This window comes from Corapipo altera, unplaced genomic scaffold (assembly GCF_003945725.1).
Source record: "Corapipo altera isolate COAL_440 unplaced genomic scaffold, ASM394572v1 67, whole genome shotgun sequence".
Classification (NCBI taxonomy): domain Eukaryota; kingdom Metazoa; phylum Chordata; class Aves; order Passeriformes; family Pipridae; genus Corapipo; species Corapipo altera.
In genome coordinates, this window is record NW_020884906.1 from 4,812,889 (window position 1) to 4,836,828 (window position 23,940).

The 23,940-nt window shown below is 50.7% G+C and overlaps 1 protein-coding gene across 2 annotated transcripts; it reads left to right on the forward strand.

The window, feature by feature from the left end:
* Nucleotides 1–1,278: 1,278 nt before the first annotated feature.
* On the forward strand, nucleotides 1,279–22,452 carry SCARB1 (scavenger receptor class B member 1). Of its 2 annotated transcripts, none has more exons than XM_027651991.1 (12): nucleotides 1,279–1,456; nucleotides 5,622–5,779; nucleotides 7,417–7,558; nucleotides 8,007–8,210; nucleotides 8,412–8,507; nucleotides 9,124–9,236; nucleotides 11,197–11,363; nucleotides 11,970–12,088; nucleotides 13,133–13,206; nucleotides 14,095–14,146; nucleotides 14,607–14,753; nucleotides 17,083–17,208. In XM_027651991.1, the coding sequence occupies exons 1-12, from the start codon at nucleotides 1,337–1,339 to the stop codon at nucleotides 17,206–17,208; spliced, it is 1,518 nt and encodes a 505-aa protein (XP_027507792.1). In that variant the 5' UTR covers nucleotides 1,279–1,336. The 2 variants fall into 2 exon arrangements, with proteins under 2 accessions (XP_027507792.1, XP_027507793.1); XM_027651992.1 differs by lacking the exon at nucleotides 17,083–17,208 and adding an exon at nucleotides 20,386–22,452 and having other exon boundaries at nucleotides 1,281–1,456.
* The last annotated feature ends 1,488 nt before the right edge of the window (nucleotides 22,453–23,940 follow it).

Sequence of the window (23,940 nt, forward strand, 5' to 3'; positions counted from 1 at the left end):
CTCACCTGCAGAGACCAACAAGGATCGATCAGAGACATCCGTTAATTGATCTGGCAATTAATCAGAGGCAACTACCAGAGTGAAAAGGGGTCTAGAAGGAAAAAAACAAAAAAGACACAATCGAGGGTAAAGATACAAATGCAGGTGTTCCACCGAGGTGAAGGCCATGGCAAGAGTCAAGTGCTGTGCTGTGCTGGCCTCTGCCTGGTGGGAGCTGTGGGTTGTATGGAGGACAGTGTGTGGGAGCTGGGTGCACTCCAGTTTCCAGTCCCTGTAGCTCAGGGACAACGGTCTTGTTTTCAAACAGGCTGTCACAAACTGGACTCTGTTTTTTAGTCTCTGCTGGCTTCTAGACACTTCTAGGGATGAGTTTCAATGAGGCTTTTAGTCGGGGACACTTTAGACATACAAGATAGACAAAAAACCCAATTCCTTGGGCAAACATGGTGGGTTAAGGGGTGATGGATGTTTTCTCTTCGGGGAGAGCCTGGGGTTGAGCCTTGGGTTCTGCTTGATTGCTGGGCTGTCTGTGTGCCATGCCCCCTTTCCCAAGACACCCAATACCAGCCGTGACAAAAGGCTTGCAGCTCCCCAACCTGCCAACACAGCAGTCATGGAGGGACCCAGACCCTCATGGGAGTAGTCTGGGCCACTGCTATATATATATATATACACTCATACTATACATATATATATATACTCATGAACACACACATACATGTTTATGTATTTTTTATCTATTTACAAGAGCATGTAGTGACAGGACAAGGGGGAACAGCTTCAAACTGAAAGAGAGTAGGCTTACACCAGATATTAGGAAAAAGTCTTTATTGTGAGTGTGGTGAGGCATTGGAACAGGCTGTTCAGAGAAGCTGTGGCTGCCCCATCCCTGGAAGTGTTCAAGGCCAGGTTGCATGAATCTCTGAGCTGACCTAGTGGAAGGTGTCCCTACCCATGGCAGGGTGGGTGGAATGAGGTGATCTTCAAGGTCCCTTCCAACCCAAACCACTGTTCGATTCTATGATTGGACGATATTTTATCTACGTACATATTGTATATCCCTCTCTATTTTACCTATTTTCCTATTTTTCCGTGCTCACACACGTGTTCATGACGCCACCATCCCCGGGTTCTGCTCCCGTCCCGCCGCCGGAGCGAGGGGGCGTGGCCTGGCACGACTGACACCGCCCCTTCCCCGCTGGGCCCCGCCCCCTCCCGGCTGTCCCCGCCCCCTCCGCCGGGCCGGGCCGGGCCGGGCCGCGGGGCCATAAAGGGGCCGCGGCGGCGGGACCCGCTCCTGGTTCAGCTCCGCTTCCACTCCCACCTCCCCCTCGCCATGGCCGCCACCCGGCGCAGGCTCTCGGTGGGACTGGGGCTGGCCGGGGCGGCCTGCGCCCTCCTGGGGGGCTGCCTGCTGATCGTGGGGCCCCTCATCATCAGGGAGCAGGTCATCAAGGTCAGCAGGGCCGGGGGGCTCGGGAGGGGCGCGGCGGGATGCGGGGGTGCGGAGCGGGCTGTGTGTGTTGGAGCCGGTGCGTGGCCAGGGCATCGGTGTGGGGCTGGTCCGCGTGCGGTGAGAGGTGCGGGATGCAGGGTCGGTGGCGGTGCGGAGCGGGGTGTGCTGGAACTGGTGCGTGGTGCGGGGGCTCGGTGTCGGTGCGGGATGGTGCAGGGTCGGTGACGGTGCGGAGCAGGGGGTGTGTTGGAGACGGTGCGGGATGCAGGGGTGATGCTTTCGCAAGTGGAAACGGGATAAATGATGTGCAGTAGCACTCGGAAGGAGCCTTGGGCAGCTTCGGTGCTGGTGCGGGATGCAGGGTCGGTGCTGGTGCGGAGCAGGGTGTGTCGGTGGCGGTGCGGGATGCAGGGTCGGAGCTGGTGCGGAGCGTGGTGTGTTGGAGCCGGTGGGGTGCGGGCTGGTGTGTGGGCACGTTTCCTTTATGCAGTGCGGTCCCGAGAGCGTGAGGCAACCGAGCCCTGGAGGTGACAGTATCGCAGCAGCAGTCCCGAGCAGCCTCAGGATCTTACTCTAAGCAAATCCGTGCTTGGGATATTCCACCCCTGGGATATTTCACTCCTGGCGACGGCAAACGTGCCCGGAATGAGCATGTTCCCACCCTTGATTAACGAGGGCTCTTTACATCCCTGGAATTGGCTGGGCACCCAGTGCTGGGCTGAGCATCGCCCTGGGCACCAGCCCTTCCTCCCATCCCTCCTGTCTCTATCTGCAGCACCAGTTGTTCCTTTCATGAGTAGATGGGCAGACTGTCAGTCTCAGTGTACTCTGGTGTGATGCTTTCACGAGTGGAAACAGGATAAATGATGTACAGTAGCACATGGAAGGAGCCCTGAGCAGCCTCTGAGTCCTCTCCCCTAGGCTGAAAACCTAAAGAGTTGCTTCTCAGAAGACCTGTCTTATCCCCAAGAGAGGTCCTGGGGCTGAAGAGGGTTTGTCCCCCACAGTGTGGGTCTGTGGATGGAGTTGTTGGTCTGTTCAGTAACTGCTGCACTTCTTGTGAACCAACACTCCTGTCCCTGCTGCCAGGACCCCAGTTATCCTGCTGTAATGTGGAGCATATTTAGCCAAACCGTTTTCTCGCTGTCCAAAGCAGATGTGCTCCTTGCCTGGGCCTTTCTCCAAGCTTCCACCTACCCAGGTCAGCCCCTGAAAATGGGCTTCTGATGAAAGAGGTGAACAAACAGCCAATGGCTGTCATTGCATGTGATGCAAAGTCTCTGCCGAAAATGACCTACTTAAACATATCCCCTGGAAGTGCTGCTGTCTGGGCAGAGCCAGGCAGTCCTGTGGATTACACGGTATAAAAATCTTTGTTCAGTTTCATGGACATCAGGAGCTGGTACCTGCAAATAAAAGGCTGGATGGCCCCTGCAGAACAGAAATTACTTTTTTCTTTTTCTTTTTTTTTTCCCCCAAAAAACCTTTCTGCCCTCTTTTTAGCTAATCCTGATTCTTTCAACCTAATTAGCTAAATCCTAATAATTTGCAATGAGAACAGAAGATGAGGAAAAGACCAACTCTTGTTTCTTCTCCCTTCATCTCAAGCACTGGTCTCCACATCTTCAAAATGACCCAAAATGGCCCTGAGCTCTTACTTTTTCCATTTCACATTTAGCCTCATAACTGAGTGATGATGGGTGGTGAGAAGTATCCAGGGGCTCACTGAAACTCTTGGGTTGGTCTTCAGAGTAGTCTGGGTGAGGGAAGCTTAAAGGGCTGGTCTTGGGCAGGTGAAGGCTTGTTTGCCCATGCTGGCTTCTTGAGCTCTGTCAGGATGGTGATTCCTGATGGAAAAGCGCTTGGTTACAAAGAGGTGGTAGTTTCAAGGATATCTTTGGGTAAAATCTGTAGAAGACACAGTAGAAACAGGGAACTTGGAGCCTGTCTCCTGCTCCAACTGCAGAAACTGAATCTGAATTGGGCTGCCTGCGGTGTTGGCCATGCAAACCCTGGGGATATTGCTTCTCTGGAAGCATCTGGAATGCCACAGACTTACCTACAAGGTATGAACCTGAACACAGTGAGGCTGCACCAGCTCATCCCTCTGCCAGCCGTTGCTGCTGCACCTGGGAGCTCTGGTGCTGTCCTGGCTGAAGGCTGACAGCCCTGTCCTCACTGTTCTAGCAGGGTGAGGAGGAGGGTGGTGAGAGGAGGTGCAGGGTGAGGTCTGACCGACGCCCAGTGTGATTGCTCCTCTCGGTCTGCAGGGGAAACCTTGACTCTCTGTTTTGCTGATCAGGGTGGCTGAAGCCTCCCTCCTGGAGAAGCAGGATTTGGGTAGAGCTGCTGCTCTTCTGGTCCTTCCTGGAGCCAATGGGCAGTAACCAGTTCCCTTCAGTTCCTCAGGAACAAGGATCATCCTGATTGGAAGGGATCAAACATCTCAGTGACACTTTATAACCCATCTAAGTTGACAAATACTCTATTTTATCTAAGTTGACAAGTATTCTATTTTTATTTCAGGCATATGACCATGTTTGTTTTGACCTACAAGTAGCTTAATTCCAAGGCTACCCTGTCAGTGGATATTACTTAGCAGCACCTATGGAGCACCTTGAGCTGCTGTGCCCAGATGGGAGGGGGCTGGGACAGGCAGCCTTGAGCTGAGATGCTCAAAGGTCCTGGATGCTGACTGGGTACATATTACATAAATAAATAACATATGCAACAGGTGATTCAGGGAGTGCAAGACAGAACAAAAAAGTAAAGGAAACCAGATACTCCTGATCATACTTGGCTGGACACTTGGGAATCAGGATTGTAAAGCAGAGTAAATAAAAAATTGTCCTATCATTGCTTCTTTGCCCTGAAATCCTTCAGGCTAGCAGGATGGAGGCCCCTGTCCAGCAGCATGTGGGCATGGAAGTGGAGGTGGGAAGGATTTGCTGGGTTAGGTGGATTACACTGCACTGTGGAGGTGTCTGCTTGGGGGTAGGGCTTGGATGAGGGGCTTGCAGAGCCCTGCTGCTTGTGGGTAGCCCAGCCTTGTCATGAAATGACTAAAGAAAGATGGGGTGTTGTGGGGAGGTCTCTGGCAGCCTTCTGTCTCAGTCCCCTGTGCCAACAAATATGTGCCCAGTCAGATCAAGTTGCTCCAGAGCAGGAGAGCTGTTGAGGGGTTGCTGAGCTGCACTGTGATAAAGCTGCACTGTGATAAGCCCACATGCCTTCAGCAGTTAGTGGATCAACCCCACTTCCATAAGCTGACTGACTTACCTAACCAGGGCAAGGATTTGTGCCTGCAGAAGAAAAGATTATGGTGGAACGCACCCAAAGTACATGTTCAAGAAGGAACAGGCTGTTGCCCCTAATGCAGCCCCCCCTACCCCGAAGGCAAGGAGGGAGTGGAGGCAGGTGTATGCAGATGCCAGCTCCTGAGCTGAGGAGGGCTTAAGTTGTCTTTGAGCTCCTGCAGTCATTTCACAGCAAACAGGACAATGATGTGCAAACACAATTGTGTGTTGTCTTTGGCCTGCTTCATGATCAACTCTGAGTCAATGCAGGATGGCAGCTGAGAGGAATCAGAGGTGTCCTGTGCTGTTAGGACACAGCTCAGTTGCCATCCCAATTCTCCATCTTCTGGGAATCTAATGGGCTCTTCCTGCTGGTACCCAAACAGTTGTGAGGATAGCTGTCACTTCTCCCAGCCCTTGCCTCCTGGCTGTGTGGAGCTGCCAAACCCACACCGAAGGCCTTTGGGGCAAGGTTGTTCTGCCAAGTAAATGAAACATGCAGAGGTGTGAATATTCAGTGCTGGTTTGTCTAGTGCAGAGTGAGTCTCCAGCACATCAAAAGAACTCTCAAATCCTGTGGGTAGGATCTATAAAATGGAGCCTGAATAAATAAGCCAACAGGCATCCTGTAGCATAAACTTGATGTTTCTGCATATGTAAAAGTTCTCAGTTTAGATTAGTTCAGTTTCAGTCTGCCCACCTGGATCCTCCAGAGAGCCTCTGCAGGAACTGTTGCCTTCAGCTGGGCCTTACGTGGAGCTGAGGGTGGATATGCTCATCTGCAGCCACGGAGCCCAAAAGTTGTCTCTCCTTACTCCTTTTTTCACTTCTTTTTTCTCTTTTTTTTTTTTTTCCCCCTCCCCTTACAGAACGTCAGGATTGACCCCAGCAGCATCTCTTTCAACATGTGGAAAGTCGTTCCTGTTCCTTTCTACTTGTCTGTGCACTTCTTCGAAGTGCTGAACCCCAAGCAAGTCCTCCAGGGAGCGAAGCCGGTGCTGACCCAGCGTGGACCCTACGTGTACAGGTCAGGGACCACTTGTGGTCCAACTCAGCTGCTGGCTGACTCCTCTGGCAGGAGGGCATGGCGCTGCATACTTGGTGTGAGTCCAGTGGCACAGGGTTTTAAAGTGACCCAAATGTGCTCTAATTGCTCTGATCTTGCTAAAGCCACCAGTAGGACCCCTGGCCACTCGGGTGGTAAAACTGACCTCTTCTTCACTATGTTGTAGAGCTCAGTCCTGTGCTGGGGCCTGCTGGACAGCCAGACCTGGGCTGATAAGGTCCAGACATAGGCATGAGGGTTGTTGGTGTGGTGGTGAGTGACCCTCATCTTCAGAGTGTACTCGTTTCATCTTCACTGTGCATTTAAGAGTCCAGCTCTGGAGCTGGAGTCACCTCAATATCAAACTTCATGGGTCCTTATCTAATATGAGACCCAGAATCTGCTTAACATGAGCGTTCTGGTCATGAGAACCAGAACGGACCACTAAAACTTGGTCAGACCTATTTGCCGTGGCTGAGGATGGTGGCTGAAGTCCCAGATGCTTCTCTGCACCTGAAACATGAAGTGATGGTTGATGCTGAGTTGAGAGTGTGAATTTACCCATCAGTAGTCATATTTGACACCTTAGTGCCTACTCTAATGTGGCAAGGTTAAGTCAGCAGGCTAAGCAAGCTCATGTGGAAAGATTACTGGTTAATCCAAAGCTGAGCAGTGCTGGGGGGAAACCTGGCAGTACGTATATGCCCTTGTTTCATCTGGACTTGCCAAGTCATACCATGTGGGTTCTGTATGTTATGATCCAATCAGTCACTTGGCTTGGGGAAAAAGCTTCACTTATTGTAAATAAGAATAAACAAAGGGGCAAAGCTTATTAGTGTCCTTGTGTTCCCGCTGAGCAAGATTAGTGCCCTTCCCTAATGTGGGCCGTAAAATAGAGGCTCCACAGTAAAGAACTTTGTTTTTGCTGGTGAGTTGAGCTTCAGTTCTTTCAGGAGCTGTGACAGGCTCATGGTGTTGGGGACAACCTCATGCTATGGGAGGGTATAGCAGCCTCCATGAGATTGGACTGCCCCTGTGGCGTGGGGTAAAGTCCAAGAGCACTGGGCAGCATGCAGGAGTTGGATGGCCTGCAGCCCTGAGGAGCAGGAGGGCCACAATGCTGTGCTGCCCTGAACCTGGAAGCTGTCAGGGAGCTTGGGAGCAAATCAGTGTGGGCTTACTGGTGGGTCCTGTGGCATCTTGGCTGGTAGTCTCCTGTTTGCAGGTTGGTTTTAGTGTGTAGTTTGGCATGGCTCTGCATATCTGGGCACCTCTTTGATGGGGCTGGGCTTTTCGACGGCTGTAAGCAAAGTGACAGAGGAGATTTACGCTTTTGTCTCAAACTTCTTGTGAGCTGGGTCTTGAGTTGGGAAAGAACACCTTGTGTCTGCAAGAATCCAGTCTCTCAGGGATGCCTTGCACCTGGACTTCCATCCCTCCTGCTAGACCCTAACCCTGATTGGGGTGGTGCCTCTTCCCTGGCACTCTGCCCTGTGGTTTCTCCCTGAGGTTCGGTCTCCTCCACAAGCCCAGGCCGGTGCAGCCCATCCTTGCTCCAAAGGGGCTGCGGGGGCTCTACCTGTGGGAAGGTTCCCATGACTTCTTTCATCTCTTTGCAGGGAGTACAGGTATAAAACAAACATCACGTTCCATGACAATGACACTGTTTCCTTCCTGGAGTACCGTAACCTTTTCTTCCAGCCAGACATGTCCAATGGCACTGAAGAAGACTATGTCGTTGTGCCAAACATTTTGATGATGGTAAGTGCTTCCTCCCTGGATGGGTTCCAACTTCTGAGCTTGCGGGGAGGGTGGTGAAGCCTAATGCTAAATCAAAGGTTACTTTCTTGTAGGGCTTAAGGCTCATCAAGAGGTGTAAAACTAATAAAATGCAATTTTCTTTCTGATTGTTAGTTGTTGTGTTGCGCTTACTCTTCCAAAACCAGTGTGTGCATGTTCCAAAACCAGAGGGGCTGGCAAAGCAGCTGGGATTAAGTATGAAACCTCCCCTGAGCATCCTGTGGGGAAATGAAGCCTGTGAACCCTCAACTGCTTTCTTCCCAAACTGGGAATAAATGAAGAACCTCTGTCCAATGGATTTCTGTGGGGCTGTAGATGGGAGCAGCAGAAGGATCTTGCTGAGCACCAAAGATTATGCTTGTTGGGTAAAGATGGGGCTCTCACTGCAGAGATTTGTTTTCTTTTCCAGGGAGCAGCTGTAATGATGGAAAAACTGCCAGATTTTGTGAAGCTTTTACTGAGTGGAGCCCTGGCTGGCATGAAACAGGAGGCGTTCATGAACCGGACGGTGGGGGAGATCATGTGGGGGTACGAAGACCCTCTTATAGACACAATAAATACACTCGTTCCTGGTCTGATTCCTTTCAAGGGGAAGTTTGGCTTGTTTATAGAGGTGAGTAAAGTGTTGGTTGGGAATGCTAAAATCACAGCAGTAGTGGTCTTGGGGGTAGCTCAGGCACTTAACTGAAATAAGTAGAAGTTAATTAGCTGGCAGTATGTGAAGCACCCCTAGAGCCGGTGAAGCACACAGAGTCAGTAATGTGTTGCAGTCCTGCTGTGTGTAGTGGATTAAAAAGTCTTCTTCTCTCTGCAGTTTAACAACTCCAATTCAGGATTGTTCACAGTGAACACGGGCATGAAGAACATCAGTCAAGTTCACATGGTGGATTCATGGAATGGGCTAAAGAAGGTAAGTACCAGGTGGCAAACCTTTAATACAGGGGCAATGCCTGAGATAAACTAAGATAAACTGAAAGTTCTGGGTGCTCTTGTCTCTGGGTCATAGGTTTGAAGACAAGTTTCTACAGGACTTAAACTGCTACAACTTCTGTTTAGGAAGTTACCAGGAGGCAGGCATGTGGCAAGGGGCTTGTCAGGAAGCATTAAATTCAGCTTCTCATGGGTGTCACTTGGACTCCCTTGAAATGCTGTTGGAGCTGGTTGCCTCTAATGGTTGAAGTCTCAGGGCCCTGTGGCCTGTGTTTAAAGTATTTAAATACCTTTGTTAAAGGGACACTTTATTCTTCCCTCGCGGAATATCACTCCTAACTACAATCAACTGAATCTACACATCAAACATGACGGGTGGTGGATCTTTTCTCCATTAATTGGGCAGATGTTTGACTGATGGAATCACTGAGGTTGGAAAAGACCTTTAAGATGGGAAGGATCTTTGACGTTCTTTGGTGTTGCGCTCTTGAGCTGCTGTGGAAGGAGTGCAGGGTGGTGGATGTCCCATGCAGGGGTGGAAGCCAACTCCAGCAAGCTCACCCTTCTGAGCTCTTCTCCCTCCACCTGTCCCACAGGTGAACTACTGGCGGAGCAGTGAGTGCAACATGATCAATGGGACGTCGGGGGAGATGTGGCCACCGTTCATGCCCCCAACCTCGCTGGAGTTCTACAGCCCTGATGCCTGCAGGTGAGGCCTCAGCTGCCAGCCCATCCCTGTGCAGGTGTCAGGACACGCTGCACTCATCCTGTGCACACAGAGTACCTGTGCAGTGACGCAGAGGCCTCAGGACTCGTCTCTGTAGTTAAAGTTCAGCTGCGGTTCGGGGTTGCAGTATCTGAGCTTAGCAAACAGCGCAGTTTTCTGATTATCAGCATCTTGTGGTGTCCATAAATACCTCCCAGATCACTGGAGGAGTCCAACTTGCCCGCGTTGAATCAGTAGAAAATAACCAGTCTAGATAAGATGTGGGCAACGAGAGGGAGAAGTAGGGGTTGTCAGGAGGAAATGCAGCTCTAACTGTTTGCAGAACTTTTTTAGCTGACTAAACCCTTGTAGAAATTATGTCAGAGGGGAACTTGTGGCACTATTTCACGTCTCTCTTAGTTGTTTTTTTTTTTCTTTTTTTTTTTTCCTGCCTGGGTGATGCACTGCTTGCCTGTCCTGTATAAGACACCCTCACCTTAGCTGATCACACAGGGACTAAAGTACCCTGCAGAACCACCCCGTGTGTGTATACCTGAGGCTGGAAGGAGGGCAAGCAGGCACAAAAACCCTGTGCTCAGCTTGGGGAGGCTAATGTTAACTCTGGCTCTGTAGATAGCACTGCAAAACAAGCAAGTACTCATGCTGAATAGGGAACAATGACCTCTTCAGTGAACAAACAAAGGCAGCTGAGCCAAGCAGTAGTACAGGAATTCCTCTGCACAAGGGACATCAGCAAACACTGAAGTGACCTGGAGCTAGGAACTTAGAGGGAAGTTTACCTGTAACCAAAGTTTAAATACACATACCTATTTCTGTAAAACTACAGAAATCTCTAGAACAGAGCATGCTTCCAGCGAAGTGGAGGACACCAAACTTGGTTTCCTGTTAGCATAGGAGGGTCCTGCCAGGCAGAGCTGTGGGGGAAGTGGCTCAGCCTCTTCACTGGGCAGTCTGTGTCTTCTCCCCAAACTTCTACCTCAGCCTCTGTGTTCATCCAGAGTCACAAACCTCAGTTGATAGACTAAAAGTGTATCTGCCTTGCTGCAGGACAGGCAGGGCTTATCTCCTGTGCAGCTGATTGATACTGAGGTGCATCAGGGATAACCTACCTGGTTATCCCTGATGCTGAGGTGCATCAGGGATAACCTACCTGGTTATCCCTGCAAGGTAGGCAAGGTTTTACCCTGGTGATGTGCTATAGCAGCTTCTGCCTCCCTGCTGGAAGGTGAGCAGAGCCCAGAGGCATGAGTGTAAGTACTCGACATGCCCTGAATCCTTGGTCCTGGTGTCAGAAGGCATCTGTAGGCATGAGCATCCCCTTGGCAGGCCCAGGCTGTCATGGGTCCCTTCTGTGACCCCTTACCTATTCTGTGATCCCTGCAAGCCTCACTCAAGTGTGAAGGGAGCAAACTTTTGTCCTGGAAACTTGCATCGATCTTGGCCAGCTGGTAGCAATACTGCAGTGTAACATCAATAGCCTATTGTAGCAAGAAAAAAAAATCTTGCTGTGTCACGTGGTAAAATTTTCCACTCCCCTGACAATGGCTAGAGTTGGGCTTCAGAAGAGATTTATGCAGTGTCCATCCCTTGTAATGGAGCACCTCAGAGCCAAGGCTTGCATAAAGTGGGTATTATCTCTTGGAGAGCTGCCCTGGGGATTACTACATGCCTTTTAAACAAATCTCACCTGGATACAGCAAACAGATTTACAAGCCTGTGGTTTCTCTCCATAGCTAGTCCTGACCAGCCCTTTATCTGTGCTTAAAACATGGGAAGCAAAAAGCTTAAATATTCATTCCCCATCCCAAGCACTGCTCTGAGGTTTATCTTGATCTCAAAGTCTAAGTTACATTGCAACTGCATCTTATCCAGCCAAGATAAGAACCCAATTCTGGGCTGGGATCATGCTGGCTAATTCTGATCCTTCTCCACCGAAACCCAGATCCCTGACACTGGTGTACGAGCAGTCCGGGAAGTTCAAGGGTGTTCCCACCTATCGCTTCGTGGCGCCGAAAACCCTCTTTGCCAATGGCACAGACTATCCACCCAACGAGGGCTTCTGCCCCTGCATGCAGTCTGGCATCCTGAACGTCAGCACCTGTAGGCTCAGTAAGTCCTTTTCTCCCATCTGTCCCTGCCGTACTGATATTAAATTTGAGACAATACAAGCTTGACTGTCTGGAAAACCAGCTCTGGTGTCTGCCGGAGTGCTGAAAGGTGCTGTTGGGCTCTGCATGCACTCCACAGGCACCTCAGCAAGGAGGGAAGGAAGGCAAACCCTTGTGCCCAAAGTTCCTTTGGTCCCTGGCCCTAGGACAGCGTGGTGTTTGTGGGGATGCCCAAGGATACAGTGGGAGCTGAGGAGGGAGCAGACAGGGGAGTGAGGAAGAGGCAGCTCATGTAACTGCCAAATTAAATGTTGACTTTGAATACTAAGTGTGGGTCACCCAGGAGCGAGAATCCAAACTTAGTGTCCTGACCTGCATCTGGGAACAGTGAGTTACCACAGCATTGAGCAGTGCATGGTAGGAAAGGGGGGCTGATTTTAATCCTCTTAGGGCAACGGGATAACCTGTGGGAAGGGAAGGAGCCTTCTGGTCGGGAGGAGAAAGGGATAAAAGCCTGCTCAGAACAGGTAGTGCAAAGGCTTAGAAACCTCAACAAAGTGTTCCAGGTGGGTGTGGAGGATCTTAAGGTGCCTTTGATCTCATCTAGATGCACCAATGTTCATTTCCCACCCTCACTTCTACAACGCCGACCCCTCCCTGGTGAACGCCGTCGTGGGCCTGAACCCCAGCAAGGACCAGCATGCACTTTTCCTGGATGTGCACCCGGTGAGTGAACCCACTGGGGTCCTCTTGTCTCCCCAGGGGCCAGCCCAGACAGGGGAGGGAGCCTGCCATCAGCTGAGTGGTGGCCACACTCTGGTCTCATGGCATTGATTTGAGCAGGTTCCATAGTGCAAAGACTGGTGAGGACATGTGCAGATAAAAATGTCAAAGCCATAAACTAACTAAGTAATTAGCCTGGCTTCTGGGGAATTACAGGACTAATTATAAGCGTAATTGTTTTGATAAGTGCAGTCAAGTTCTTTCTACTGACTCAGGTCTATAACACCAGGAGGTGTATCTGGCAGCAGCCCAGCTATGCCCCAAATCTGTAAACACGTATTGCCACTAGAAACTGGCTGCCAAAGGCTGCAGATCATGCTGTGGCTCAAGCTGGCACCACCAATTTTTGGTCTAGCTTCTTCCAGTCTCTCAACCTGCTCATCGAAATGGCTGCTTTCGCCCTGGTCTGCTGCTGTGTCACACTCCCCACACATCCACAGTGTAAGGGTGAAGTCACCACTTCAGGGGGCATGAGTTGAGGCATCCTGAGGCGTTGTTGTCCCAGCTGCTGATAGGGAGGGGACTTTGGGATTTTCCACCCACAGCCTCTGTTGTGTATGGTCAGTTTTTCCAGATGTTTGGTGATGTTTGCTCAAGCTAAAAGCCAATTTCCCTCTTGAGGCAAGGTAAACTGTGTGTCTTATCTGCACACTGGGTTCTGACTGCTTTTCTTATCGCAGTTATGAAAATCTAATTAAGTTTATTACAGTATCAAACATCTACTGATAAAAGTAAAGTTAAATAAGTTCTTATCTAGCTGCAGTCTGCTGAGTAAAACAGGGACAGTCCAACAAAAATTCTTTGCTTGTAAAAATGTGTTGCAAAACTGCAGAGTCATGAGAAACCACTGCCTTAATGGGTGCCAACAAGACCCAGCTTTGAAGTGTGATGTTTTCATGGTCTTGGGGTATTGCTGGACAGGATCTGTTGGTTCCTACAAAGTCACTTAGAGGTTATTGATTAACTGGTTGGTGTCTTCCTGTGCAGATGACGGGCATCCCCATGAATTGCTCTATCAAGCTCCAGCTGAACCTGTACATAAAGCAAGTGTCTGGTATACTGTAAGTAGTCACCTTCTAGAAGTGTCCATCTCCCTTCCCTGAGCAGGGAGTGCTGCTGAGCCACTGCAGAGTTTACTCTCTCCAAAGATGAAGCAGCTTTACCATGACCAGTTGTCCTGACTGCCAGAGCCAGCTGGCTCCTGCTGAAATGTCAGCCATTCCAGTGACCACCAGCTGCCATCCTTTAGCAGTGCAGGTGTGGCTGCCTGTTTGCTCAGCTCTGACAGTATTCCTGTTCCTGACCAGACAGCTCATGGATAGACTGCTTCTCCTGGTAAAGTAGGAGCTGTTCACTTGTGCTGTGCTGCCTCTCAGGTGTTACCTCCAACATGGAGAGGCCAAACACTGCAGGGTTAACAGTGGAGCCTGTGTCCAGAAAGACACTTCCAGCTCTAGGAAAGCAAACAGGAGGTTTCTGTAACCAAATTGTGTGGTGCCAGATGCTCAATATCCACAAGAGTGAGAGTGTGCTCTTGCTGCTTTGGCTGAGGTGCACATACCTGCAGACAGTCCCCACGCTGCCAACTCGGCTGCACCACCCCATGGTACCACCCAGGTGACTGAGACATGAACTTCAGCATTCTGCTTCACTGAGTTTCATGTCCCTGGAGCCCAGGTTTGGGATGGCACTTAGTGCTGTCCTCAGGCAGTTCATCCCAAATCAAAGCATAAGCTCTGCTCTTGCATGAAAAGACCAGCTTGGACCTGATCCCCCATGGTGGGAGCAGCTCATTGAAGCAGCAGGGATTGCCACCTCCTTACACTGGTTTCCTGGCCACTGTCAGTCTATCAGACCCATCCCCTTAGGAAGAATTATGGCACTAATTGTGGCTTGATCAACCATAAATCTAACTGTGTTTCTGTTTTTAATTCTCCTCCCCCCCCCAGTCAAACAGGGAAGATTAAGCCGGTGGTCCTGCCGCTGCTGTGGTTTGCAGAGGTGAGCTGCCTTCCTCGACCTGATTCTGCAGAGCTTCTCCTGCTTCCCCATCACCCAGTGCTGGGGAAACTCCACTTTGGATAAAGATTAAAGCCAGCCAGACTAATTAGGCACCAACAGAAGGCTTTTCAATACTTGGCTATGTCATTAATCCCTCTGAGCTGAACAAACCCTGCACTATACTTGGTAAATCTCTGGCTCTGCCCTAGATGTGGGGTTAAATAGGGCCTTGGACAGAGCTGCCAGCATCCCTGTACTAATGTGGGCCAGGGAGTGTAGCCCCCAGCTGTGTGCATGTCCGGCTGACTCCAGCTATTTAGTAAAAGCTTCTAGCCTGACTGAATCTTGCATAAATTCCCTAATTTAGGCTGGGAGGGGGTGGGAGAGGAATTGTTTAGCTGGTCTGTGTCAGCCCTGGGTGGGAGGGAAATGCCACTGACAGCTCTGCTTTTTTGAGCAGAGCGGATCCATCGACGGCTCAGTCCTAAACCAGTTTTACACCAACCTGGTGCTGTTCCCGTCTCTGCTGGAATACCTGCAGTATATCTTCCTTGGACTGAGTGTCCCACTCATTATCTCAGCAGCTGTGCTTATGGTAACGAATAAGGTAAGAATCTGCAGATGTCTAGTAGGAAACGCTGTTAGTCAAATCAGACTTAATCAGATGATGTAGATTGGGCTGACAATCTAATGTTCCTGAGGAAACATTGGCTGATGCCACCAACAATCTCCTAATGGTGCCAGGTGCCAGCAGATAGCAGCAGGACTTCCTCAGCCACCCAGAAATTGGGCTGCAAATACATAACATAAAGCATTTGTGGCTTTCTTGGGGCACAGTGGTGATGAAAGCGGCTTCATGAAGGAGGTACTTCTCAGCTCAGCCAGCTGATGAAGAAACAAGCCTAGTTTATCAACCCAGCCTCTGTAGAAGGCAGCAGCAGGTCTGTGCCACTGCACAGATCTGCATCTCTGCAGGGTCACAACAGTTTTCCATTTAGAGCAGAGGCTTCTCCAGAGGATGGAGCTACTTGAGCACAGCTTGTTCACAGATGAAATGCAGTTGCTGTGTTATTGCAGAGGGGATGCAGCCACTGTGGCTGCTTCTCAGGCCAGCTCAGATTCTGTTTTCCACTGAAATGTACTTGGTTGCTGTGCAAAGTGCTCCAAATAGCTCTGGAAGTGAAACCCTCAGAGTCTTTGTGGATTGGGGCTTACAGAGAAGTGCAGACCTTTGAAGCCTGCCAGGATCTGGCAGCTGGGCAGCAGTTGGCCTGTGATGGGGCAGGCAGTGGGGGTGAGGCTGAGGAGCTGTCAGGACAGAATATAAAAGAGCTAAAACACTCAGTGGAGATCTGTGGCTCCGGCTCCATGACAGTGATCTGATAACACTAAGCTCTCTACAAGCTTTAGCTCTTGAAGTAGAGATCTAGCTCCCTACCCTAACCTGTATCAAAGTAAGCTGGTTTAGTTTTGCACTACAATCAGATGGCTTAGGCTGGCTCTAAAGCTACAGAGGTGAAGAGCTACTTGTGGTGATAAAAGGCAATGCTTGGGATAAGAGCAGACTAAGAAGAGGCCTGTGTGAGGGGCTTCCTTTGCTCAGCCTCCTGTTACTGCCCTTACTGAAACTCTAATGCAAACCCACCTTAAATACCCCTGGAGTTCTCGGAGTATCACGTAATTGGATTTTAACCAAGCCTACAATTACTTAAGTGACTTAAACACATGATCCCAAATCCCCTTTTTCCTCCACACAACTTCCCTGCAGGGTGGGAGCATTGCTAGGGCCCAGCATGGAGCCCAGTGCTCATCGTCAAACCCTTGTTGTGCTCCCAGGATGGCCCTGGGATGAACGGCTCCACTTCAGCACACGTGAGTGGTCGGTGGCAGGCAGACGCTCTGCTGCATTTCAGGGGGTCTGAGAAAGGGCTGGGCAGCTGTTTCTAACACCTTACGTAGCCCTGAACTGGCATTTCCTCACCCTGCTTTGTGCAAGTCTTAATTCCCGGTATCAAAGAGATTTAACCATGCCAGAAAGGGTCAGGGAGAAAAGCTGGATTTTTAAACTCATTCAAGCCGACTGAATATCTGCTCGTGCAATGCCACAAATCCAGGCATTAGCCAGCTGTGTTTCTATGCTCAACCAAAACTGTCATGAAGTGTTAGAACTGAAAGTCAACTGCAGAAAGTGCCTGACTACCTGGAAAGTGATTAAAGACCTCCAATAACCTTTTAAATTCCCAAGAAAGCTGTACAACAACACATGAATGTCTCCACCTAATTGAGTAGATAAGAGCTCGTAAACTGGAAGACAGCGATTTGCAGCCAAGGTGTGTTCCTCATTTGATTGAAGTGTTTTTGATCTGGCGCTGATTGCTTAATCATGCACAGTTCTGCCTCTTGAAGTCACAGGCTGTGTCAGAGGGGACCCTGAGCGGGGGACATTGTCCGCACCTTCACGTGTCTGCCAGCGTGAAGGTCTCCCTGAACCCAGCTCCTCCCTGAAGTGTCTTGTGTGCCTCTGGCTTCTGGAGGGAGCAGTGTGCTCTGAACCCAGTGCAGATGTGGTACTGTGAGACACTTAAATCTTAGTCTAGTTTATAGTGGAGCCAGTTTGAAATGCATCTGTTGGACGCAAAGCTCTAAAAATGCGTAACTCTATACAGGTGTAAAACACACCCAGACGTTGTATCTCTCCTTTGCCATTGTGGCCTAGAAGCCTGTGTGGTGACTCGTTTAAAAGGCAAACAGACCATTTTAAAACTGGCTTGACACTGACCAAAATCTTAAATAGGACTTAGTTTAATATAAATTTTGAAATCTTCATTAATAACTAGATTCTAGTTCAACAGTGATTTTCAAATCTCCTCTGAAAATTGGAACCCTCATGAAATTTGTGTCCAAGTGCACCATAAACAAGACTGATTGTCTTCTAGGAAAAATGCTTTCTATTTTGGAGTAGCAATAAAAAGAACTCAGACAGTAATAAGGCCAGCCAGGCCACCTCTGCCATAAAGCTGCCTCCAGTTAAGGGGATGGTGTTGCAGGAAGCCAGACTGTAGGTGGGTACCCAGTCAAGGTAACATGCTTTTCTCTCATCCTGATTTGATTAAACTTTGCTTAAAACCAATCAAATTAAACGTTTACTGTCCACATCTACCAGACATGCCCTCCTGGCAAGCTTTGATGGAACAACGTTGTCTCATGGCTTTATTCAGGCCAATTTAGATGTCTTAATACTCACACTTAACCACGTTGCAAGCACATACTCTTATTGTTTCTCCTGGTGTACCTGATCTGTGGCCCTAATACCAGCAGGGATCAGGGGGGAAAGTAAGGTTGGTGTTTCCACCAATCTTTCCTATGCCTATTTCCCCCCACTTCCAAGTGTCTGAGATCCAGAGGTAAGTTTTTGAATGGGGTAAAAACTCGTGGGGGTAACAGTCAACTGGTGGGTGTCACCCTTCCCCTGCATGCAGGGAGCCTCAACAGAGAGGCTTTCAAGAGGGAATTTGTCATGTATAAAATATCTGGGTTTGTATTACAGGATCACAAAATCACTGAATCGTTGAGGTTGGAAGGGACCTCTGGAGGTCATCTAGTTCAGCATCTCGACCAAGCAGGGTCATCTAAAGCTGGTTGCTCAGGACCATGTCCAGATGTCTCTTAATATCTTCATTGTTATAGTTTCACAGAAAAAGAAAAGGAAAAAAGTATTTCTTAATGTTCATATGGAATATCCTGTGTTTACATGCCACTTGGCTCTTGTCCTGTTCCTGGACATGACCAAGAAGAGCCTGGCTCTGTATTTGCACACTCCCTTCAGATCCTTGTACACAGTGGTAAAATCCCCCTGAACCTTCTATTCTTGAGGCTGAACAGTCCCAGTTCTCTTGACCTTTGCTCACATAAGAGACAGTCCAGTCTTATAATCACTTTAGTGGTCGTTTGCTGGACTCCTTCCAGCAGCTCCATCTCTCTTAGCCTGGGAATCCCAGAATTGAACACAGTAGTCCATGTATGGCCTCCCCTATGATGAGCAGAGGGGAAGGATCACATCCATGACCTGCTGGCAACACTCCCAATGCAGCCCAGGATACAGTTGGCTGCCTTTGCTACACGAGCACGCTGCTCATTCATGTTCAGCTTGGTGTCCCCTGAGACTCTCGGGTCCTTTTCTGCCAAACTGCTTCAGAGCTGGGTGACCCTTGTTGTGTACTGGTGCAGGGGGTTGTTCTTGCCCGAGTGTTGAACCTCATGAGGGTCCTTCCAGTCCATTTCTCAGCCTACTGAGATCCCTTTTGGTGTATCAGTCACTCTCCCAGTTTTTGTAGATCGTTAATAAAGATGTTACACAGGACTGGACCCAGTATTGACCCCTGGTGTACACTGATGGTTACTGGCCTCCAACTACCTCATAACCCTCTGGGCCTTACTGTCAGCCAGTTTTCAGTCTACCTCACTGCTCATCCAGCCCATACTTCATCAGCTTCCCTATAAGGTTTTTATGGGAGACAGTGTCAAAAGCCTGAAGTCCAGGTAGATGATATCCATTGCTCTCCCCTCATCTACCAAACCAGTCATTTCATCCCAGACATTTACCAAGTTGGTCAAGCACAATTTCCCCTAGGTGAATCCATGGTGACTACTCCTGATGACTTTCTTTGTCCTTCATATGCCTGGATATGGTTCCTAGGATTAGCTGCTCCATCACCTTCCCAAGGGAGGCTGAGTGGCCTGTAGCTCCTGAGGTCTTCCTTCTTGATTTTCTTCAAGATAGAAGAGACATTTGCTTCCCTTCAGTCTTTGGGCCCCTTTCCCCATTACCAGGATAATGGGCAGTGGTCTTGTTGTGATATTAGCCTGCTAATCCCATCAGGCTCCATAGATTTGTGTATGTCTAGATTACTTAAGTATTCTCTGACCTCATCCTCTTCCACCAAGGGTGTGTCTTCCTTGCTCCAGACTTTCCTCTGGTTTCTGGGGTCCCCTGCCTCATTCAGGAACAGGTCTGCATGTTCCTTACTCTTTCTTTTGTCACCTGGGTACTTATAAAAGCCTTGCTTGTCTCTGACATCCTTGGCCAGATTCAATTCCAGCTGGGCTTTGGCTTTCCTATCTTCATCCCTGCATGCTGGGAGAGTGCTCCTATATTCCTGCCAGGTTACCTGTCCCTGCTTCCACCTTCCATATGCTTCCTTTCTGCATTTGTGTTTGGCCAGGAGCTCTTGGTTCATCCGTGTAGGCCTGCTGGTATTTTTTCCTGGCTTTGGATGCTTATTAGGTTCTTGAACTTGGAGGAGGTGATCCTTGAATATTAACCACCGGTTTTGCCCTGACTGTAGCCTCCTCTACATGAGGTCTGTAGTCACTTTTAGAATCATAGACTCAGTAAAGGTTGAAAAGACCTCCAAGATCATCAAGTCAAATAACACCATGCCCAAATAGTTTCCAGGTGGTCCTGGTGGTATCAGTGGTGCTCACGCAGAAGCAGCAGTGGGCAATAGTCAAAGGGTTAGATAAGCCTCACAGTCCCTCCACAACACCCCAGTCCCCCATGAGCAGCAAACACCTCTAGATGATGAGTTAGGTGGGCAGGTGGTGTCTCTGTCCCCACCAGCAGCGAGTGACCCAATTCTGTCAATTCCTGCTTCCCCCTGGGGTTCTTGTATGATTTATAGTCAGGGGCCCACGTGATCTGCGTGAAGGTGTTTCTGACTCCTCCTCAGTTTTGAGGGTGGTGAACCTGTTCTGTAGGTGTAAGCCTTTAGGTGAGGAGGAACCCTCCTCTTGGTGTCAGGAAGCACCAGCTTCCACCCTTCGCCTTCTCCAGAGGCTGCACCTACCATTATACTGGGAACGAGTGCTGTCCGTGTGTACTGCAGGTGGTGTCTGGGGGTCCTCAAGCCATTCTGTCCCTGAGAAGATCCTTCATCATCCTCCCACAGCACACTGACTTTGTCCTGTAGCTCCTCGGCACACCTCTTCAGGCTGGGTGCTTGGTGGGGTGTGTTAGCGATGCTGGTGGGCAGGAATGGAAATGACTTTGTTTTGTTGGGGGAGGAGGTACAAACCCCTTCAATTTAAGAAGCCTTCAGAAAAGGGTTGTGTGCCCCCAGGAAAATTCCAGAGGCTTGGGGTGGGTGTGGCCCACTTGGGGGTGCGGTGGCACGCGCTGTCGGGTGTGAGCGCGGTGCCACCGGCGCATGCACGCCGTAACCTCTGTCCCTCCCCTGCAGGGAACCGCCGCCGAGAGCAGCCCACGTCCCCCCGCCAGGCAGAGCAAACCACCCCCCTCCTCTGAGACCACTCCGCTCCTACACGACGCTGACACGCTGAGCCAGGATGACGCCGAATCCTGAGCCACCGGCCCCGCCACGCTTCCCACCGGGACACACCCGTGCTGGAGGCGAGGCCTGCTTCGGATCCCCAGAGGTCTCTGGAAGCTGAAGTCGTCCTGGACAGCTCAGTGGAGACCCTGCACAACCACAGCAAAGCCACAGGACAGTATTGCTGCACAGCACTCCCGCGCCAGGAACGGGAGACCTCATCCAGACTCTCAACACAGTGTCCAAGAACCCTTGACCCCAAGGGCCGGCCTTTGCCACAGCCCCTCTCTCTGGTGGGCCAGCAGGAATGAAGGTGGTTGCTGACTGATCTGAGAAGTTATTTGCAATTTAGAACTGCCTATTGCTAGGGATAAAAGGCACTTTAATGGGAGCCTTTAAAACAAATGAGGTTTGTGTAGGTAGCAGGGATGGGATTTAGTGATCTTTTTAAAATCCACTGTTTGTCTCACTGAATGGGGCAGTTGTGCTGGAGCCACTTATGGTTTTATTGCCACTTGATGTAACTGGACTACACTGCAAATCAATTCTGGGTGCTGTCACCTCAGTGATGTCTCTTCCCAGGGTACCTGGAGCCTGCCCAGGGTTGCTCCAGCCTTTGCATGTTTTGGAGAGTACAGTGGTGACTTTTAAAGCCCCAGTTCTGTGCCATGACCTTGCACTCCAGTCATTCCAGCTCACAGCCCTGTTACTTTGCCTCTCCTTGCTGTCAGTGACTGTGTGAGATGAGCCTTGGCAAAAACTCTGTGGTACATCTGAGCTGTCACTCAGCTCTTGGCAGTTGTCCCTGCTGCCTGCTCAGCCATCCAGGGTCAGCTTTTCTGGCTGTGGCTGTCGGTGCTGGGAGGCTGTTGGTCGCTCCAGCCACTCTGCCTGACCATGGGAAGGGGGAAGCTTAACCCTGTCCTTGAGTGTTAATGAAGATATCTGTGCTTTTGAGAGCAAGGAATATTTGCAATCATGAAAGTAACAATGGCCTTAGTACAGTTTGATTAAACTATTGCAGATTTCTGAAACGGTGTCTTGGGGGACCTGGGCCTGAATATTACCCAGGGGTGGGTGGGCTGGGATCACACTTCAGTGGAAAAGCCCAAAGCACAGGGATATTTTTGTCTAACTACCAGTCAGTAGTTGTCTACCACACTTGCCTTCTTCACTTCCAACCAGGAGCCGGGGTAGCCCTTAGGAAAACTAAAGGGGCCAGTGTTGAAGCATCTGGCAAGGACAAAACAGAGCTGGGTCTTCCTTGGACCAGAGGAATTGTTGCACTGTGTGTGGCATGAATACTGTTGGGGTCTGGAAAGTGTTGTCCAGGACAACCCTGTGACCTTCTAGTGGGGTAAGCAATACTTTTCCCCTTAGACCTCTGTCCATCTTATTGGGCAGGAAGAGCACAGGAACTAAAACCAACATCACAATTCCTGTGCCAGTGCATTCCTTACTGGCCATGTTCCCAGTCCTGCAGTGGGTTTGGGCTGCCTTACTGTGGAAACAGCTGTGACACAGCCTGGGTCATGACAGGGAAGGGTGGCAGCTCCCCAGAACTTGGTCCATGGGCTGAACTCACCTCAATGCCTGAAGTGTGTCTCACAGGTACAACAGGACTAGCCAAATCCCTTCTTGTGGCCACTACTGCTGGGTTATCTCTGTGGCACGAGTCCTCAACTGAGGGTGATGCTTAAACTACAGCTGTAAACTCTCTCTGGCCTTAAATCCAAACGTACCCAGCTGCAAACAGCAGCTCACACCTACAGCCTTGGCCAGCGGCGACGGAGACAGGAGTGGGGCAGAGGCTCTCTGGGACACCAGCCCATCAGCTCAGACCTATGAGACCCAAAGCTGAGGGCAGAGCAGCGATAACCACCCCATGGGCTCCCTGCGAGAGGCTTTAATGACATACCGGTGCTAATTGCTGTTGGACAAGTGAACACAAATAAAAACACGGGAATACCGCTCCTAGCACGAGCTTTGGTGGTCGGTTTGTTCGTGGGTGTTTGTTTGGTTGGTTTTTTGTGGCTTTGCGGCAAAACGCTCCTCGAGAGCTCATCCTTTTACCGCAGCTCGTGGGGTGCGCGGGGGGCTCGGCGGGGCCGGGCGCTGCAGCGCTGCCGAGCGGCCGCCCGAGGGCGCTGTGGGGCCGCGGTCGGTGCGGGCCCGGGGTGGTCCCGGGTGGGGGCAGCGGGACCCGGGAACGGCGGGTCCGGCCCGGGATGGGGGACACGGGCAGAGATCCTCCCTCGGCAGTGATCCCCTGCCCCGGCGGGGCCACGCTGCGATGTGTCCCTCCATCGCCTCGCAGCGCTCCCCTTGTTTCCCCCCCTGCACTCCGTTCACCTTGTTGGCTGCTTGTGAGGTTTCCAATTCGTTTTGAAATGCTTCTCACAACCCAAAGTCCTTTCCTGGCCCTGACTCACTCTGCCAATTCCCTTTGTACGCCGTGTTCGGGGCTGTCACAGGCCAAACACCTCTGGTGCAACACCCTCCCTCCCCTGCGCTAAGCCAGGTTGAAGTCATTTACCTTCTCCCGAGAATTTTAATTGGCCTCCACAGGCTCAGTAAACATCACAACGATCTTGTTTTACTGTGTGGAGTCTTGGGAGCCTCATTTCACCCACCCTGGAACAGCCATGGGAGTTGAATGGGTCATCTCCATGCACGAGGTGCTCCATCATCAAGAGGAGAAAAAAAGTGCCTTGCAACACCTGGTTCCTCTTGCATTTGGCTACAATGAACCTCTCTGTCTGGGAGGAAATATCTGGAGGGCAGACAAGCAGCTCATGTGGTTTTGGAGGAGAGCCTGGACGGCCTGTCTGTGCCTGGGCACTGCAGTGTTTGCCTGTGCAGGTTGGGTTTAATCCTCTCTTGTGCAAGGATCTCTGCTGTGTCGTGTTGTGGTGCAGGACTCAGGTCCTGGATTGGGTGCATGTAGCTTAAATCAGCAACCCTCCTGTGTGTGAGCTGCGAGTTCAGCCTGGACCCTGCTCTTTAGGCTGTGTGTGGGGATCTGCACTGGTTTAAGCCCTCTCTCTGTCTGACACTGAGCTGACGGTGTCTTTCTGCTCGGCGCCGCAGTGCTGGCGCGAGCGGTGCCCGGCAGCCCTGGCCCTGAGCTGCCCTCTGTGCTTGGCCAGCCCCGCTCTGTGCAGCCGTCTGCTGCCTTGGCTGCTGCCCAGCCCGCCCGAGGGGTGCCCAACGCTGCAGAGATTGCTGCCCACGTCCTTTCCCTCGCAGCACAGCCTGAGGGGCAGCGCTGGGCCACCCTGGCATCGCCCCCAGTGTGAGCCCTGCCGTGGGTACACCCTCCACATTTGTAACTGAGACCCACACCGGGTGTGTTATAGTGGCAGAAAGCAAATACAGGCTGCTCGGGCTTTGGCAGCGAAGCCTCTGCTTCCAAGTGTGTGTTGGATGTTGGTGTTAAACTTTATGGTGTTTAATGCCTCATTG